The sequence below is a fragment of the Mobula hypostoma genome, chromosome 27, assembly GCF_963921235.1.
Source record: "Mobula hypostoma chromosome 27, sMobHyp1.1, whole genome shotgun sequence".
Lineage (NCBI taxonomy): Eukaryota > Metazoa > Chordata > Chondrichthyes > Myliobatiformes > Myliobatidae > Mobula > Mobula hypostoma.
Genome location: NC_086123.1, coordinates 6860837 through 6881399, shown reverse-complemented (window position 1 = coordinate 6881399; position 20563 = coordinate 6860837). Strand labels below are relative to the sequence as shown.

Genomic DNA, 20563 nt, shown 5'->3' with positions numbered 1-20563 from the left:
ACTTCAGGGTTGTATACTGCATAGGTACTTAGATAATTAATGTACTTCGAATCTTTAAATCTTTCTTTGCCTGTGTAGGTCTCCCCTGGGTGCTCTGGTTTCTTCCTATATCCCAAACATATGTGAGGTAAGTAGGTTAATTTTCCACTGTAAACTTATCTCAAATACGTGGGTGAGTGGTAGAATTTGGTGGTGCAGAGGAGAATGAAGATTAGTGTACAAATGTGTAAATGAACGCTTTAAGTTCAATATGGAGTGATGGGGTGAAGAATCTGTTTCTCTGCCAGATGAATCTTTGACAATTAGTACACTGTCCCTACAATCATCAACCTGTAACCAGTGGGGCACTCCAGGGATATCTTCTCGGGCCTCAACATATAATTTGATAATAACATGAATGAGGTCTACATGGTCAAATTTATTGAAAATATAAAGATAATTATTATTATTGCCTGTTACGCGGCTGGCACTTACGGCTGCAAAGAAGGTCCTCCATCTCCATGTGTCCTTGGCTACATGGAAGGAATCTTCATTGCTGTTTCCACAACAATTTTGTTTAACCAGTCAGGGTTGTTAACCCTGAGCTGAACCCCCCAAACCTGGAGAACCGGTGGACCACTCTTAGTCTGGCCTCTACCCTTTGACCTGTTTGGCATGGGTGATGCTATCAAGAGCCAAGGCATAAAGCTCTGGCTCCAGCCAGCATAGCTCTCTCGGTCATTGTGGCATGCAAGCCTCCAAACCCTACAACAAAGTGGAGGTCCTCTTTGGAAGACTATAAAGATAAGTGCATGAGCAAACAGTGAGGAGAACATAACGTAAATGAAAATAGATAGGGTAAGAAGCTGCCAGTGGTATAAAATGGAGGCAATTTGGGATTACTCCGGAAGAAAGAAGCAACTTATTAAGTGAAATGAAATGACAAAATGTAACAGTACAAGAATATCAGAGGAAGGGTTGGTGGGAGAACCCAGTGCATGAAAGACACAGTGATAGCATGCACGTCATTAGGAATGATTATGAAATGTTAGCCTTTATTGCAAGGGACATGGAATTTTAAAAATGGGAATATTTTGATGTAGCTTTCCAGGACACAGTCTAGGCCACACCTGGAGCATAGCATAGTCTTCTAGTCTCGATAATTAAAAAAAAATCCTTTCCCATCAGAGGCCACACAGAGAATGCTAATTAAGTTAATTCTGGATGTTGGAGTTGGCACATAAAGGAAGATGAGGAATTTGGGCCTATTCTCATGGAAGTATGGAAGATTGAGCTTAAAAGAGTGAGGGGATTTGTAAGGGTGGTTATTGAGAGAATGTTTTCTGGAGTGGGATTATTTAGAAACAGCAGGTGTAGCTTCAGGGTAAAGAGTCAACATTTAAGATGGAAATGAGGAAGAATTTCTTTTCTAGGGTATGGGGAGGGTAGAGGCATGAGTGTTTGGAATACTCAACAGCAGAGAGCGTAGTAGTGGAGTGAATGGTGAATGGCAAATCACGGGGTATGGGGAGTAGGCAGGAAAGTGACTTTGAAGATAAGACTCAATGATGGTCTTATTAAATGGCTCTCAGCTCTGATTGGTTCTCTTGTATTGATTCTTATAATCTTATTTTACAATAAACGTGTCAGAGGCCACTTGATTTACATCTTCAGAACAGTGCAATTTTGTCCCCGGCTATTGCAGTTGGCCTGACAAAACAATGACGTGTACTGAGGGGCAAATGGTGGGTCCAATTTCACAGGAACAGAGGGCAGATCAAAGGGAATCACAGCATCAATTACAAGCCCCCTCTGTAATCAGCAGAGGATACCAAATTGCCTGTTTACAACCTCAATAAAGTTAGCAGGGTGGGAATGCAGGTCTGCTTTGAAGATCACAGGTTTACATGTCACTTTACTAAGCCCATAAAATGCATTTTTTAAAAAAAGTTTTAACAAGTGGATTTGTAGATGATTTGTGTGTGTGTGTGTGTGTGTGTTTATTCTGTAACATTATATTTCATGTTTTATGTATGGCCTGAGATGGAAAATAGAAAGTTAAGGAAATACAAGAACAATATTTAAAGCATTAATTCATAATTAATAGTAGGAACAAAGAGTAAGACAAAGGAACACAAAACAATCCTCGTAAAGGAATCAGAAGTGGATAGAGTGAGCAAATTCAAGTTCTTGGGTGTTAATATCTCTGGGGAACTAACCTGGTCACTACATATTGATGCAGCTATAAAGAAGGCATGACAGTGGCTACATTTCATTAAGAGTTTGAGAAGATTTGGTTTGTCACCTAAAACACTCAAAAACTTCTACAGATGTGCGGTGTAGAGCATTCTGTCTGATATGAGGGGAGGCGGAGGCAGAGCGCTACTGCACAGGATTGACGTAAGTTGCAGAAAATTGTAAAATTAGGCAGCTCCATCATGGCTACTAGCTTTCGTACTAACCAAGACATCTTCGAGCAGCGATGCCGCAGGAAGGGAGCGTCCATTATTAAGGACCCCCACCACCCAGGACATGCCCTTTTCTCATTGTTACCATCAGGAAGGAGGTACAGGAGCCTGAAGGCACACACTCAGCGATTCAGGAACAGCTTCTTCCCCTCTGCCGTCCGATTTCCAAATAGAAATTAAACCTATCAACACTACCTCAATACTTTATTTCTGTTTTTGCACTATATATTTTAACTTAACTATTTAATATACATACATATGTATATATAATTACTATAAGTCAGTTCTTTCTATATTTATCATGTATTGCATTGTACTGCTACCACAAAGTTAACAGATTTCACAACATATTCTGGCGATGTTAATCCTGGTTCTGAAACATGGTTCAGTCTCAGTTTGCTTGATCCTGGTAGCCAGCGGTAATATTCACTTCTTGCTTAATATTTTACTGGTGACCTTGGTGGCTTTTGTAGAAACTTCTTTCTTAGTCACTGATTTGATCACACCGATGAAAACGTATGATCAACATGACTTCTGAAGTCGAGTTATTTCAATGGGGTTTTGTGGCAGAGAGATGAATCACCGATTCCCAACCTGAGGAACCTTATACACATGGCTTATTCTTTTTATTCTGTATTCCTTAGAACAAAGAACATTATATTATTATTTTGAGCCCACAATGTTGTACCAACCCTTTAACCTTCTACAAGATTAACCCTTCCCTTCAACATAAACCTCCATTTTTCTTTCATTCCCATGCCTCTCTTAAATATCTGATATATCAGCCTCTAACATCACACCTGATGACATATTCCATGCACCTACCATGCTGTGAAGAAAACCTGCCCCCTAACATCCTCTTCCAAAACACATTAAAATTATGCCCTGGGCATATTAGCCATTTTCACCTTGGGATAAAATTTTCAGGCAGTCCACTCAATCCATGTCTTTTATTTTGTACAGCTGTACCAAGTCACCTCTTATCCTCCTTTACTCCAAAGAAAAAAGCCCTAACTCACTCAACCTATCCTCATAAGGCATGCTCTCTAAACAGGCAGCATCCTGATAAATCTCCTCTGCATCCTTCCAAAGCTTTCACATCCTTCCTTTAATGAGGTGAACAGTACTGAACACAATATTCCATCTGTGGTCTCACCAGAGTTTTATGCAGTGGAAATATTACCTCACAGCTCCTGTGTGACTAGGCACAGCTTAAACACCATATATAAATTTGCCGATGACACAACTATTGTTGGCAGAATTTTAAACGGTGATGAGGAGGTGTGCCAGAGCGAGATACCTGTAGATCAGCTGGTCGAGTTGTGTCTCAACAATATCCTTGCACTCAGCATCAGTAAGACCAAGAAATTGATTGTGGATTTCAGGAAAGGGACATTGAGGGAACTCACACCAGTCCTTGTCAGGGGACCAACAGTGGAAAAGGTGAACAGTTACAAGTTCCCGGGTGTCAACGTCTCTGAAAACCTATCCTGGGCAAAACATATTGATACAATTACAAAGAAGGTATGACAGCAGTTGTATTTCATTCAGAGTTTGAGGAGATTTGGTATGTCACCAAAGGCTCTCGCAAATTTCCACAGAGGTACCCTGGAGAGCATTCTAACCAGTTACGTCTCCATCTGATATGGAGAGGCCAATGCACAGGATCAGAAAAGCTGCAGAAAGTTGTAAACTCAGCCAGCTCCATCACTAGCCTTGCCAGCATCATGGACATCTTCAAAGGTGATGCCTCGAGAAGTCAGCATCCATCATTAAGGACCTTCTCTTTTCATTGCTACCATCAAGACGGAGGTATGGGAGCCTGAAGACACACATTCAATGTTTCAGGAACAGTTTTTTCCCCTCTGCCATCAGAACTCTGAATGATAATACTAATTTAATTCATAAGGATATATAATTTAAAAACTATAAACTACAAGAAGTATTATTATAATTGTAATTTATAGTTCTTGTTTTAATTCATATTTTTATTATTATATACTGTTGCCACAAAGCAACAAATTTCATGACACATGCCAATGATATCAAACCTGACTCTGGTTCCGATTCTGAGCTCAGTTCCCTGACTAATGAAGGCCAACACAACATATGCCTTCTTAACCACCCTATTAACCTGCACTGCAACTTTACAAAATCTATAGATGTGAACTGCCAAGATCCCGCTGTTCCTCCACAATTATTTTTAAATCATATTCTTTTCCCAATAAATGTTCAACCAAATCAAAGGAAGCTTGGAGGATGGAAAGAAACCATCAAATATGTTCCAATCCAACCATCCCCCCCCAATTCTCTGCATACAAACCCGGTTATCTTTTAATTGTCATGACTTAACCTTCCTCCTTTACCCAGGCACCCCTGGTTACCCCAACCCCAACCCCCACTCCATGGTGTTTTGGTGATATCGACCATTGGCAGTGTAAGAAAAATGTCCTCACATTGGAAATGATTACTTTGCCAGTCCACTCTTCTTCATTCAGTATTATCATTCCACTAATGGAAATCATTTCTTTTCATCTGCTCTGACCATAATCTGTCTCAACCACCTCTGTTCTGAGGGCAAACAACCCCCAAGCCAAACCTCTCATCTCTGCAACCAATCTAATAAATTCTAATCTCCACTCTCACCAAAGTCTCCACACCTTTGTAGGACCAAGGAATGGACATGATTATCCATCCACATTTAAGAAAATTCATTGCAGCTTCCTTGCTCTTACTGTCTTATATCTCTATTTATGAAACCACTTCCTATCCCCTCTGTCAATCTACTCTGCCACACACATCTTGCATTCATAACTCCGCTTCGAATTGTGCACCCACCGGTCTCACCTTGTCCTCGCTTCCGATAACCAAAACCTTGCATTCTTCTGTAATAAGCTTGCTGCCACGAAGCATCACCCTGCCGATATCCTCACACTGTCCTCCTTGCTGTTCAGTCCCTTTCTAAATTTGGTGTTATCTGCAGAGTTGACAATTAGGCGTACAACATGACAAGGGGCATGGATTGGCTCGATTGTAGGAAACCTTTCCCCATAATTGAGACATCTACAAAGAGGGCTGGTGGAAGCTGGTGGATGGGTGTCAGTGAATCTGAGAGATCTGAGAAGGATGCCACAATATGGAAATACAGAAGCCCCATGTCCCACTCCACCAGGTTCAGGAACAGCTGCTTTCCTACAACCATCAGGTTCTTAAATATACCTGCATAACCTAATCTTTTCTAGGTGATGGAACCCATAGGCACATCCTGCACTACTATGGGCTTCTCTCATGGTGTCTTCGTTGCACTAATGTTTCATTTTGCATGGTCCTTTTTTATTCCTTTCTTCACTATCTTGTATAATGTATATATAATTAATATATCATTTATAGTCAAACGAGAGAAAATCTGCAGATGCTGAAATCCAAGCGAACACACACAAAATGCTGCAGGAACTCAGCAGGCCAGGCAGCATCTACGGAAAAAAAAGTGCAGTCGACATTTCGGGCCGAGACCCTTCGGCAGGAGACTAAGACTTGTATACATTGTGTTGGCCGAACCTTTTTCATGCTGCTGCAACGAGATTTTCATTGTAGCCAATGTCTCACTGCACTTGGGCACATGACAATAAACTCGATTTGACTTGAACATGCTACCTGAGAAAGTGGTGGAGACAGGTACGTTTAAGTTATCTCGGCTAGCACTGGAGTCGCCAGGTCATATAGATCTACGGACCAAATTGCTGGCAAATGCGTACTTGATGGTCAGCATGGACACGATGGCCCGAAGGGCTTGTTTCTGTGATGATATGATTAGGTACAAGTAGTTAGAATATGAGAGAGAAAAAAGGGGTTTCATTACACTTCCATTATACGCCAATTGATGCTAAGACTGCCACACGTTTACCACTTTGGAATTAAATCAGAGGATGTCTTCAGTCCCCTGTATCAATGCCAACTCAGTGAGAGATTGCCCTTCACGCTACTCTTTACTCACGGTTGTGCGGCGGGATGGGGAGGAGTGTTCCCTTTCACCGGTGGCAGACCCTTTGAGAGTTACTGCCGAATTTGATTTACCGCTTTTCAAAACTGATTTTTATTAAGAAATCGTAAAAACCTGCGATCGGGAGGTCTGTTTTACAGGTGTGCTAACTTTCAACACATTCGCAAAGCTCCGGAGAGCGTGCAGCGGAATTTCTATCCTTGCATGTAAAATCTACCCTCGCATTTCAGCAGCGGCGGTTCTTGGAAAGCCGGATGGAGGGTTGCAAATAGGGGTCGGCCATCCTGGTGGAGTGGATGTGAAGAGCGCCTGGATTCGGGAAAAACGAAGCTCCGCTTTTTATAATTTTAAACAAAAAAAAACGCCCAGGTCGTTGTTTTTTTTTCGCCGTGTAGAAAAGTAAAGAGGTCAGAGAGATTGGTGGGTGGGGATAACCCTACATGGATCACGTGCTGGATCAAAGCCGGGTGCCGCCTTGTGGAGCCGTGGAAGGAGAGAAGCGAGCGAGCGGAGCAGAGGCGAGCAGAATCATGTAATTGACAAGGCTGCGCCAGTGAAATCGACACAGTGCCCAGACAAGGATCGCGCCAGTCACCAAGTGGTCTTTGCTTTATTTTTGGGGGGGTTTACTTCCACTTCAGAAGAAACAGATCAAAGTTTGCTTCTTCTAGACATTTGTCAACGAAAGAGAGAAACATCAAGCCTCGCGCAAGCCAGGATTAATCAGAAATTATGTCCCGATCAGCGCCAGTACAACCGGCAAGATGATGTTAAGGGAAGCTAAGTTGGTGTTTGTGCTCTTGGTAGTGGCGGTAGCAAGTTTGGTGTCCGTTTGTGCCAAGGAGACTGCCTTTGTGGAAGTAGTGCTTTTCGAGTCCAGTCCCAATGGTGAATATACAACTTTTACAACGGACTTGCAAGGCCGATTCTCTCGGGCAGGAGCCACGATCAGCGCGGAGGGAGAGATTGTGCAGGTAAAATATAAAGCATCGACATCCTGGCTCGGTAGCGCTGCGGGCACACTATAAAAATGTTTTATAAGTTTTGCAGAGTGGTTATTCACTCAACAAGATGGCTCCGGTTTTGGCCTCTGGTGGAGCAGCGTGAACGTGGGTTCAAATGCATAACCACATCGCTTATCGCTGGTGGTGTACGGCCAGCTATTGATCCCGCTGTCAATAGTCCTTGTCCATGCCTTGTCTAAACCGACTTGATGTTTAAACTTCTGTGGGTTCGAGCTGCAAAGTTTGTTCGGAAATTTTCCTTTAAGCATCTGGGCAAAAAAAAAATGCTTTGGAGTTGTTTCGTCCCGGGCTGTGTTGTGAGTGCAGATGAAATGCCTTGTGATTTACTGATATTTAATTGCTGCCGATTACATTTGCAACTGTGCGTGCGTGTCGTTATATGAAATGCCGTGTGCGGAGGCCCTTTACTGAACGGGTCCGTGGCTTCAGATACACGTGGGGAGAGAGCGCGCGTTGAGTGATACCAATATATGCTCCCGAGACCCCTGTGAGTAATCTATTCACATTTTCTGTTTTCCGGTGTTTAGATTTTAATTTTTTTTAAAAGCTGATCGTTCGACGGAAATAAACGCCCAGTCACACACCAGCATTCGCCACCCTGTAGGGTGTCAGTGCATCTGGGTCTTGTGAAAAAAAAATCCTCTTAAAAGAGTTGCACTGATTGGGAATGTGACCTTGTTTTTATTAATTCACCGCACCAGATTACCATGGCAACTACTAACAGAGCCACTTAACCATTATACTGGGTTTATTTGTTATAGAAAAAAAAAGCATTAGTTCGGTCTTTAATAGTATTCTGTTTCGCTCCGTGCCTCTTTCTGAGCCGGGGTTTAGTTTTAATTCAGCGATGGATAATAACTCCCTGTGCAATCCAGGGTATGAGAGCGGTCCGAGGGGTTGTTATAAGTTGCCTCTCACGCAGCGGTCTTGGAAATGTTTTGATAGCCCGATGTCTCCAGAACAGCTAGGTGTTGTGCTTCGAAGTTCCTCGCTTGATCAAAGCAACCTGTGTGTGTGTGTGTGTGTGTGTGTGTGTGTGTGTGTGTGTGTGTGTGTGTGTGTGTGTGAGAGAGAGACAATGCATTCCCCTAGTGGAGGTGCCTCCTGTTAGTTTCTTTGTAACTCAATCCTCTCTGAGATTGGGGGGAAAGAAAACTGTTGTTTATGTATTGTTACAGCTGCAGAGAGTGGGAGAGAAAGAGAGAGAGAGAGACCCTCCAACTGATCAGATAGAAACTTGCCCCGATTTAGTGTTACTTCAAATTGCATCAAATTCCGTCAATATCGCTTTTCATTAACTGGCGAGAAATACTGGGGAACTGAAGAGTTTGGGACTGAAGTTACCCTCAAACCATTCCAATGTTGTGGAGGTTAGAATATTTTCAAGCAGTCTCTAATGTATCAAAGTATTTTAGTTATATTAATGTCGCTTCCCATTACCTCGTCTTTTAAAAGTTAGTCAAATCTCCGTGCAGCAAGCGATCTGTTTATTTACGGACAATATATAAAGTGAAGGAGAGGGGCACTGAAGGTTGGTGGGTTCAGAGGGCGAGATGACAGATCTGGGGGAGACTGATCCCACCAAATCAGGGAAATTGGCCTGAAATCCAGAAGTACCCCGCAGCTGAAGACCAGGGTTCGATTTTGTTTAGAAATACGTGTGACACGAGTTGGGACGTTTCCCCCCTTCTGGCTACGATTTAATAACTGTCTTAGCGACGTTGAAACTGCCTTTCCCTTCAAAGCCAGCAGTTAAATCCGGTTTGTCTAGTCTAGACGAACATCAAAGCAATCCTAATTCAAACATCAAAGGAAGATTTCCACACACACACACACACACACACACACACACACACAAAGCTTGCGCTGAGTCGCTCTCCGCTTCGGTAGCTGGTGATTTTACAGGAGGATTAATAAACAACAATCTTTGATTCTTAGCAATCGACGAAGGGTTGTAATAGAAAATTGTAAAGAAATGTAGCTTCCCGGAAGTTTGGCTGGGTGAAATGGCAGTGTCGGGAGAGAGTGGGCGTCTATTTCAAAACCCTGTTAGATAAAACTTGAATTGTTAACTGCAAATCGTGCGCTACGTGAAGTACAGGGACTAAGAGGCTAAGGTATTTTCAAGATCAGTGTGCTGTCTGTGTCCTAAACATTATGGATTTCATCTAGGCGAATAATACTCCTGCCAAGCTTGTTCTGCTCATAAGGTGAATTTGTCGTTTATATCTGAATTTGGCGACCCTGAATTTCCTTGGGTTGACCTGGTGTGATTTCCATCTAGGTTCCCGATGGTCGGAATCACTGTGATTTCTCTCTTCCTCCCAAAACTGAGCACAGGGAGTTCTCTCAGCCTAAGTTGCTTATTCGTTGTTCCATGTGGATCCTCTTGTCTATATTTTTGATTACTTAAAGGATGTTATTATCATCAATGCGCAGTCCAATGAAATATTTTAACGAGAACCGCATCAATTGCTTTCATAGATAGAGGGAACAAACACTCAGCCCGATGAGGCACAGCGAGTCGGTATGTATGGGGAGAGCGGAATTGAGAAGTGGACAATTAATTCATTTGTTCCTACGGATGCTGATCCATCAGCTGAGTACATCAGGCACACTGTTGCTTCGGAGTCCACGTTCTGCAGTCTCTCTTGCCTCTATCTATGACTTTTGATTCATAACTGACCCAAAGTGCATCAAATAGGATTGCAACAATGTTCCAAATCGGTTCTTCCTCTGTAGGTTTGGCACAGGTGAAGAATAAATCCCGCTTACTTTCGAAAACCAGTATCTTTCTGCCAAACCAACCTGCCTCCTAAATCAAAACGCGCCAGGCACGCAGTTGTTTCGGTTCAAGGTCTCAGCTCGAAAAGTCGACTATTCTTTCACATTCCTAAATGCCGCCGGACCCGTTGAGTTCCTGTGGGTCTTTGAGCGTTTGTTCTGCCTCCAAAGCCGGCCATCACCCACAAAATCCTCAAGTCTCCAATTCCTACAGTGGCACGTTCAATTTGTTTGAAAGTTAAAATAGAACTAGCAACACTGGAGAGCTCAAGTAGAATAAATCAGACTGTTGAAATACCCAGCAGGCCGGGCAGCATCTATGGAGAGAGGAACGGAGACAGGTTTCAGGTTGGAGACTCTAATTTAGACACAGCTTGACCTTAAGAGGGTTTCAGACTTCAGTTTTGAATCGATAGATCTGTGTATTTAAGTAAAGGGACATTTTTCAATGTCAAGAACCATCCAGTATGGTGGTGTCTCAGCATAATATGTACCGTCCTAATTTATTCAATCACGCAGGGGGTTTAGGGTCTAACTTGTGAAAGCTGATCCTTCAGAATAATTTCTGATGGGGAAAGATGGGGTGACTCTGCAACACTGTGCCGCGGGCTTCCCGCTGTGAGGGAATTCAATGGGGTCGACGCAACCTGTTGTGCGGAGACATGCGGGAAATGTGATCTCGTAAACGGCGGCGCAGTGCTGATGAAGCTGGGTGCTCACCGATTATACTCTTACAATGGCTACGTTTATGCGCAGACCAAACTCTTTCGACTTGCTCGTTATTTTTCTTTGAAACTCCGAAAAAAACTCTTTTGGTTATCTCTACCTTCAGCTGCCTTTATTGGTTAGTGAATTGCATCTCTGTCCAAAACATTTGCTTCCTTTAGACAACAAAAGACGCAGTAATTTGTGTGTGTGGGAGGGGGGTGAAAGCGCGTGTGGTTTTATTACTAGTAATCGGGAAATTGCGATTAAGAGGGTATTGGGAAGGTGGGTTGGGATGGTGGAGGGGGCAGCGGGAGTTGGGAGAGGGCTGCTGTTGTGGCGCGCAATCTCCTACTTTTCATTGCGCACCTTTCAAAGTTTTTTTTTTCTCTCTCTATCTACTGTTATGCTTTCAGTAGAAACTTCCCCGCAGCCAAAGATATTGCATTCATGGTTGCCCAGAGAGAAGTGTCAGGTTACAACGAGCTCATGAATTTCAGGACGGTTTTGTTAATATTATGTTGGAAATTGTTGCAGAATTAAAGGTGCCATCCGGTAGAAATCCCATTGAACTCCAAGTGGATTAAAGCTGCAGATAATATCCCTTATATTAATTGCAGTCAACTTTTTTTTGATATTATTGCTCTGCTCTGGTTGTTTTATTTTTGCCTCTGAAGGAGGTATTCTTTAGTTTCAATTAACAAGAAGTGTAAAAAAAAAGTCTGTCATTCTAACTGGCTGTCTCTGTCTCTTCAAATTTCAGCTCAATCTCCCCCATGATTTGTCATTCCTTACCTCTGTACAGTTCTCCAACCCAAACCTCATTGAGTTCCTTTCATTCTTGCCAACAGTCTTGTAACCTCTTCTTCTTCACTCCACCATTGGGCCGTGTCTACATCCGTATAAACCTATCATTCTCCTTTAAGACAAGTCTCAAAATATACTAACTAAATTTGTAGTACTACATCTTTTTGTTTTATGCCAAGAGCTTTGGGGCTTTTTAACTATGATAACATTGTAATAAAACAAGTTGTATTTTGAAATTCAATAGCTTTGGTTACTTCAGTGTAACATATGTTTACATAAGGGGAGTTATATGTTACAAGTCCATTGGGACTCTTTGCATTCAATATCATCCCCCTTCTGAAGACACAACCTTGTGATATAATGCAGATACCCTGAAGCTCTTGGTTCCTCAACCAGGTGGTCCTTTCAAATGCCCCAGTCATGAGCAACAACCTAGCAAACTGTTTCACCCCTCCCATTCCCATTCAGATGATATAGTGATGTGTATAGTTCAATGTTTCACTTATGGTGAGTTGATCACCTGAGCCAGCAGAGAGACCGGTCTCAGGAACAATAAGTAAATGGTCAAACTTACCCCTATAAATTCCCATTTGGTGTTAGTTGTATAGCCTTTGTATATGTGCTTGGGTAAGAATTTGAAGTTCCTAAGATACCTTTCAACTCCGTTCCAGCAAAATGGAGTAGTGAAAATGATGAATTAAAAAGCTTATGGTCAGTTTAGGAGTTTGAACTGAACATAAAGAGTAGTGGTACCACTTAGTGAGTAATGGTCATTAAATGAGGAGATGGATGATATTCTACCTCAACCCTGTCTTTTTGCATGAAGCACATTTTCTTTGGTTCTTTTGCTAAAGGTGAGGAGAATATTCTCCACATCTGCCTGTTTCAGTGCTGTACATTTCTATGACTCCCATTTCCCCTGTGAAACTCCTCTATCATTGTTTTCAATGAGTTAACCTCTTTGTTTAAGCAGTTGGTTGAGTCTACGAGCTCTTCTCCACAATGCAATCGGTAGGGAAATACAGTCTTGCTATGATCCACAGACATACCAGTTGGCAGGTTAATTGGTCATGTAAATTGTCCTGTGCTTAGGCTAGGCTTTAATAGTTGGGTTGCTGTGCAGTACAGGCCAGAAGGGCCTGTTCTGTGCTGTATCTCTAAACAAAATAAGAAACAGTCCTTGTATGATAAGGGCCTGTGCTTATTTGGATTATCTGCATTACTTTATTGCTGCATCTTTGCAATAAGAATTGCACACAGTTCAGAACAAGTTCATCGAAGTGTGAGCCATGCAATGAAAACCTATTAACTAAAGGAACTATTCAATGACTACTGCAACATGCGTATTTCTGGACTTTTGGCAAGAAAGGGTCTTCAGGTTGGACGTGATACTCTTTGTACGTGGATATTGTTGGGCAACACATCTGTATCCCCAAATCTTGCCTTAACTGCATGTTATACCATTATACCGTCCTGCTGACAGTGCAAAATCAATAAAGACTCTACATAAATGCAGATAGGAAAGGAAATGTGCTGTCCAGTTTCCATGCGTATGCTAAGGTAATTATTTGGGCATGAGGGATGGGACCGTACAGGGTAGCTGTTCATATGTTGGGAATTGCAGCTCCTTTGTTTGTTAATACTGTATACTGCCTTACCTTCACATGCGGTCTGCTTCAAGTAGCGGTTTTAATCAGTAGTCCATATTACTACTGTTGACTTTGCCATGGTGTGACACTGTCTGCACAGATAAGTTTGTTCCCTTGTTATGTGCTTACGATCACTACCAGCGCATACTGGGCATTGAACCACACAATCTTCAACACTTACTTTTGCGGGAGAAAAGTCTGCTGCTTTTTTTAAGTGACACTTCCAATAAATAGGGTGCAGTTTGACATTTTACTGTTTTGATTGTAATTCATGCTGCTAAGGTTTGCGTGTGGGAACTCGTACCGCTGGAGGCGAGCTGTGCCAGTGTGACAACATTTTAACTTAACCGGGGCCGCTTTGATGCACTTCTAAATATTTATAGGCAGCTCCAAATCATTCTTTTTTGTCTGTGTTTCTTTACCAGAAGTGCTGAAGTGAAAAGAACTATGGTTGTATGTCTCTAATTCTTATGAACTTATTCTGTTAACATCCTGGTGGCTTCTCATCCCGACAAAAGAAGTCAGTTTGTATGATCTTTCTCACACTTCAGTGGCTGGAGCATGTAGAAAAAACAGTGAGGGAATATCCTGGAAGCCCCAAGAGAGATTTGCATTTGAGCTAGTTGGCCAGGATCTGGAGATTACAGTGCTGTCCATTAAGGAGGGATGTGTTCCAGAAGGTTTTGAGGAATATGCCATGTCATTTTTGCCAACTGCTCAGTCGTTCCTAACTTTTCCATTACTAATAAAAGTTTTCAATGATAATTAAAGGCTTTTTTATGTATCACTGAAGTTTAAATGTATGATATTTTTTGGAGATTGGAAAAAAATTGTAAGGAAGTGGTTGTAGCCGGGCGATTGGTCATGTGTAATGACGAAGGAGTGAATAGTGAATTCCTGTAGAGTGAGTGTGTGTGTGTGAGTGTGTGTGAGTGTGTGTGTGTGTGTGTGTGTGTGTGTGAAAGGGAGAGAGAGAAGTGCGCAGTCATGCACATTTGAGTATTCAGCAAATGCACCCTAGTATAATTTCTGTTGGTTGGCACCATTGCACTAACAAGGGGACTTTTAATTTCAGAAGGAGGAGAGGCAAAAGCAGAAGGTTGCTTCTGGTTGAGATAAGGTCCTTCTCTAGATCTCTGGCTACAGCGCGATCGGCTCCGCGCGCTGTTCTCTGCACCTATTGGTTAAGCATTTTGTCACTTTAAAGAAAGACTATTTATATTGCCTCTGTGGAGGCGCCCCTTTCATTTCACCATAATAGGAGTCTCCAGTGTGATAAGGTTTTCTTTTAAATTACTCCCTTTCTTAATAGCACAGCTGTTAATGTGCTGTCCCATTGGGGTATGGATGGTAAATGTATTGGCTATGTGTTTCTTTCTATTGCTCTAAGTACTGGTGATGATGCAGAAATTACAAAGAGAAGATACTTGAAGCCAGTAACTCGCCTTAATGGCAGAGTCTGTCTGGCACAGCTACCTACGTGTCAGATCATATACTGTATTGTGCAATCTGTCCGAGAAATACCTTTACACTTACCAATTCTACTTCCCTTTTAGAAAGACAGTAACCCCATGCAAACCATTTGCAGTGTACACATATAAAGTTAATGCATTTGCCCAAGTATTTACATATGCAATTATAAATTCAACTAAACTATTTCAATCCTTTCACTGATCTTGGGTGATACTGATTGATCCACGTGAACCTTTTGACTTCCAACTCCTCTCTTCACAGCTTCATTTCTGACTCCCAGTTTTTCCAACATCTCCCTCGGCTGAACTTTCACAATCCGCCATGACTGGGCAGTGGAAGCATTCCCACTCTGTTACCCACTTGTAAACATTTCTGCTGAACGCATGATTCACACCATTCCTTAAGAGACTGTTTCTTCCATTGTTCTTCCAAACTCGCGTGCCTGCAATGTTCCAAGGGTAGGGAATGCCCAGAGGTGGAGTGAGGACGTACCCCCGTACTTCCCAGGAACCAATGCAAGATGGTGAGTCATGGACAACCATCCTGGACTGGCGAGTGTTGCTTCATTGTTCCCTTCACCGTGCGGATGGATCACTCATCTTCCTCATTATTGGATCTGAAGATGATACTGTCCAGAGGATTCTTTGGAAGTCAAGAATGAGGTTTAAATCTAGTGGTTATAGCAATTTTATTGGATATTCTTAAAGTTTTATCAGTAATTATCTCACTCTACCGTAAGAATAAAGAAAGAAACGAAGAGAGAAGACAATGAATGACAAAACTCGTGGTCGTGCTTTTACATGTTGAGCCCCCACCATCCAAAATCTGAAAACCTCCGAAATCTGAAATCTTTTTTGAGTGCTGAAATGACGTCACAAATGGAAAATTCCACAAGATGCTGGGATCATTCTCAGGCGATGCGCAGGTTTCTGCGCATCACAGACAGTTCTGAGAGGTGACCTCACATACCGTGAATGGGGCCCTGTTGGCTCCAGTTTGTTTTGCCCAGTTATCATAGCCAGACCTTCGTGCATCACTCACAGTGATTACTCTGTTTTGCTCTGTTCAGTGTAAATGTCAAAAAGGGCTGCAGTTACCCCTGTGGGTAATAGTGAAAAGAAAAAAAGGAGGCGCTTATGTTTATCTATAACACAGAAAGTTAAGTTATTGGAAAAACTTGACAGCTGTGTAACTGTGAAGCATCTGACACAGGAGTATGACGATGGAGTGACCATCATTTATGACCTGAAGAAACAGAGGGAAAACTGTTAAAAGTTCTATGCTGAATGTAATGAACAGAACTAAATTAAAAAAAAAATTGGAAAACATTGCATCAAGCAAAAAATGAAGATCTGGATTGTGTATTGAAAGAGTGGATTCACCAGTGTCGGATTGAAGATATGCTACTAAATGGTCTGCTGATCATGAAATAAGCAAAGAGCTATCACGATGAACTGAAAATTGAAGGTAATTGTGAATATTCAGCAGGTTGGTTGCAGAAGTTTAAGCAAAGGCACGGCATTAAATTTGTGGTGTTAAAGCACCTGTTGGTTACGAAACAGCAGAGAAATTCATTGATGGGTTGGCAAGATCATTGCTGATGAAAAGCTAATACCAGAACATGTCTACAATGCTGATGAGACATCAATGTTTTGCTGTTATTGCCCCAGGAAGACACTGACTACAGATGATGAGAAAGCTTTTACAGGAATTAAGGATGCCAAGGACAGAATAAATCTGCTGGGATGTGCTAATGCAGCAAGCGCTTATGAGTATAAATTTGCTGTGGCAGGCAAAAGCCTGCATCCTCGCTGTTTTAAAGGAGTGAATACCTTACCAGTCCAGTATTATGTTAACAAAAGGGCATAGATTACCGGGGATATCTTTTCTGATAGGTTTCACAAACATTTTGTACCAGCGGATTGTGCTCACTGCGGAGAAGCTGGACAGGATGACAGCTGTGGCTGAGGTAGTGATAGCTTACCCTTCTGATAGTTTAAGTACACATTATTGTTTCATGCTGAAAATCATTAAAATATTATATAAAACTACCATCAGGGTATATGTATAAGCTGTATAGATTTTGTGTTTAGACTTGAGTCCCATCCCCAAGCTATCTCACTATATAGGAGGCAAATATTCCAAAATCCGAAAAAAATCGTAATCCAAAACACTTCTGGACCCAAGCATTTTGGATACGGGATGCGCAGCCTCTGTTGAAAACCACCCCAAATTAAACATATAAGAAAATTTGGTAAGACTTTACGACGTAGGAGCAGAATTAGGCCATTTAGCCCATTGAGTTTGCTCTGCCATTTGATCGTAGATGATTTATTATCCCTTTCAACCACATTCTCATGCTTTCTCCCCATAATTTTTGACACCCTTACTAATCAAGAACTTATTGAATCCAAGTTCTTCTGTTGAGAACAGCTTATAAAGCAGTTCAATTTGTGGTGTGAGACAGGCTGGAGAAAGACAGGCCACAAAAATACAGAACCTGCTATACCACAAATTACTGAAAATCCACCCAACATTTACAGACAAGCAGATGATAAAACATGTAAACAAGCAAGTTAAACTGCAGAAATGACAATTTAGATTCAAATCCAACAACATTAAGTACCAGACAGTGTGGGACATTAAGTGATGCATGACGTATTGAGCAGGGGAATGTAACAGATTCTTTTTATGGAGTACTGGAGGAAACGTTCTCCTCAGACAGACAGACAGACAGACAGACAGACAGACCATAGATTGCAAATCAGTCCTCTGGAGATGACCATTTGTTGTGACCAGAACCACAGTGCTGTTGGATTTGGGTCCATGGTAGTGAATGGACCACTAATTGCTGGCATTGCTCAGTTCACTTGCAGGACTTCGATCTGGGTTGTGCTTCACTGGAGGTCCTGAAAGGGACTTTACCAGAGCTTTGAAGGTCTTCCTCATCTTTCAGGCCCTTGGGACTTAAGAATTTCTGGCAATGCTGCTGTCTCTGACAATGTCAGATGGAAAAAAGGAGCCATCTCATATACATCTTTGGGTGTTTAAAGTGTGCACTTTGGAATTGTACCCTAAGTAAAACAGTTTCATATCTTCTTACCTCATTTTCGTGGTGATGGCCGTTCCTCATGCTCCTTCTGACATTAGATACTACCAAATAATATTGCCTGTATTCTCACATAATGAGTCTTCAGTCAATGCAATTCTGCAGAGCCTCATTCAATAAAGGCCTTGAACCTGCACTTCCTTGGCAATGACTTCAGCCCGAACAATACCATAAACAATGCCGGCAATGACTTCCGGAGTAAGGAAGGTAGGAGATCCAGCTGTTTGAATGGCTGAGCTGTCAAGAGGTTGGGAAGTGCCTGTGAGAAATCTCTTGCCTCTCACAGGAGTGATAAAGTGCTTGATATAAATTCACAACTTACAGGGATAGTTCAGGCAATGAGGTAGACGGTGTGGAGATGTCTGCTCTGCTGTAATTGTTTTTCCACCGTCACCTCTGGTCCTGATAAACCAGTGGGGTAAAGTATTGGCCAATATACTGAGCTCATTTCACTGTGAAAGCCTTCATTACTGGGTTTCATATCAACTGCAGATGAAGTCCATATACACACCCTTGTGGCAGGGTTTGTGATGTGATGTGAGTGGTCTGAGGTCAGGGAGAGAATCGTTTATTTAATTTCTTAATTTATTTAGAGAGCTAGCACAGAGTAGGCCCTTCGAGCCATACCTCCCCAGCAGCACACAATTAACCCCAACCTAGTCACGGGATGATTTACAATGACCACATAGCCTACCTGATACATCTTTGGACTGTGGGAGGAAACTGGAGCACCCAAAGAAAACCCACACATTCCCTGGGGGGGGGGGGGGGCCATGGAAGACACAGACTCCTTACCGATGGTGCCAAAATTGAACTGCAATGTCCGAAACGCCCTGGGCTGCTATAGCAACACGCTAACCTCTACACTACTGTGATGCCCACGCCCACTGTCTCATCAAGTAGCTGCAGGACCTGGTGAGTAAGAGCAGAAATTAAGGTCTAGGCAGTGAATCTCAGGGGATCCTCATAGCTTTGGTAGCTTATAGTCACTGGAGAGACTTCTTAAAAGCACATCAGAGAAGCTTTACAGTAATTACAAGTGTTAATCTAATTTATCTACAGTGAAGTTGGTTTATACATTTGCCAGTGGAGGGGAATTTATGTTCAGCTGCTTGTAATTAAAATATTTCACTAAGCAAAAGTTAGTAAGTTTATATCTTTGCAGTTCTGACTTAATGCAAAATGCTTTTTAAAACTGATTTTGTTTTGAGTTTTAAAGCTCAGATCATGGGTTTGCTCTCTGAGCTAATTCATGCTATGCCACGGAATCCCATTTTTCTCTGACCTCCTCATAGATCCGGTCTGTCAGATTCAGCAGCTCCATTGGTGGGAACCTGTTTCTGGCCAATGTCTCACAGCACCTACGTCAAATAAACTATCCAGTTAAAAAATTCCTTAAAAACTATGAAGCTGCTGAGGAGGGTGGCATGGTGGAGGGGCTGTACTGTCTGTGTGGAGTTGGCAAGTTCTCTGTATAGTTTTCCCTGGGACCGCCGGTTTCCTCCCACACCCCAAAGACGTTCAGGTTAATAGGTTAATTAGCCATCATGTTAGCTCGTGATCGGAGAATTGGGGTGGGTGTTAATGTGTGAGGAAGGGAGTTCCTGCTCAAGGTGGAGATGGCAGCTGTAGGATGGTGTTGAGAACGTCCAGTTCCTTCTTCGGAAGCACCCAGGCCCTTGCAAAAGGGGTGGAAGAGGTAGAGCACTTCACAGATTTCCCACCACCCACAGTGTCCTGGACTACCGAGAGAAGTGTCTGCGATTATAGTTAAGGCAGGCTATTAGTTTGGCATGGACTAGATGGGCCGAAGAGCCTGTTCCTGTTCTGGGGAGCTCTACAACTGTGATTTCCATGTTGGCCTCATCATCTACCTAGGAACCAAATGGAAGTGAGTTATCCTCAATCCCAAGGCACAAGGGGTTGCTAAAGCAGGACAGTAGTCCCAGCCACCCAACCCAAGAGTAAGTCATCTATACCCAGTCCCTTTCTTTCTCTGCATCCCTGTTACCTACCCTTCACCCCGTTTTCTCACTAGAACATTCTACTTGAAGCTAAGGTTAGCAGCTCAGTTCTCGGTGCATGAGTTGAATACTTTTTAAGCTGAGGCAACAAAATATTGCTGAAGTTTATGGTTCGAGGTAGCAGGTTACAGCTGGAGGCATGGTCATGCATTTTTAAGTGTCTGTCAAGGGAAACACTTAAGGAAAGTGGGCACAGGTCCCAATTAAACTTGTGTACAGAAACTACATGTTTGCTGTAACTTGTCCAGTAATTGATCTCACTGACCACAGTTTGTTCAATAGAACTTTCTCTTCGAAGAAAAAGTAATGCCACACACCAAATGATTCATTTCCCTGCCACGTACTATGTATTTTTGCACCTGTGTGTTTATTAAATGCCCAACTTACTTATGGACTTCCAGAGGTACATTATCTGGCATTGATATTCTGCTTCAGGTGTGTTCACTGTCATCGTGCTCTCCAGGGTAACTGATGTAGGAAACCACAGTTCCCATAGGAACACTGCCAGAGTATGCTCGGCTGTTCAGTGCTGGCGGGGTA

At 42.4% G+C, this 20563-nt stretch overlaps 1 protein-coding gene across 2 annotated transcripts in view; it reads left to right on the top strand.

Annotated features, from left to right (window-relative positions):
- Window positions 1-6915: 6915 nt before the first annotated feature.
- znrf3 (zinc and ring finger 3) overlaps window positions 6916-20563 on the top strand; it is a 247536-nt gene continuing 233888 nt past the window's right edge. For both annotated transcript variants that reach the window (XM_063034302.1, XM_063034301.1), the window contains exon 1: window positions 6916-7421. In XM_063034302.1, coding sequence (XP_062890372.1) covers window positions 7212-7421 — 210 coding nt within the window. In that variant the 5' untranslated portion in view covers window positions 6916-7211. The remainder of the gene's footprint in view (window positions 7422-20563) is intronic.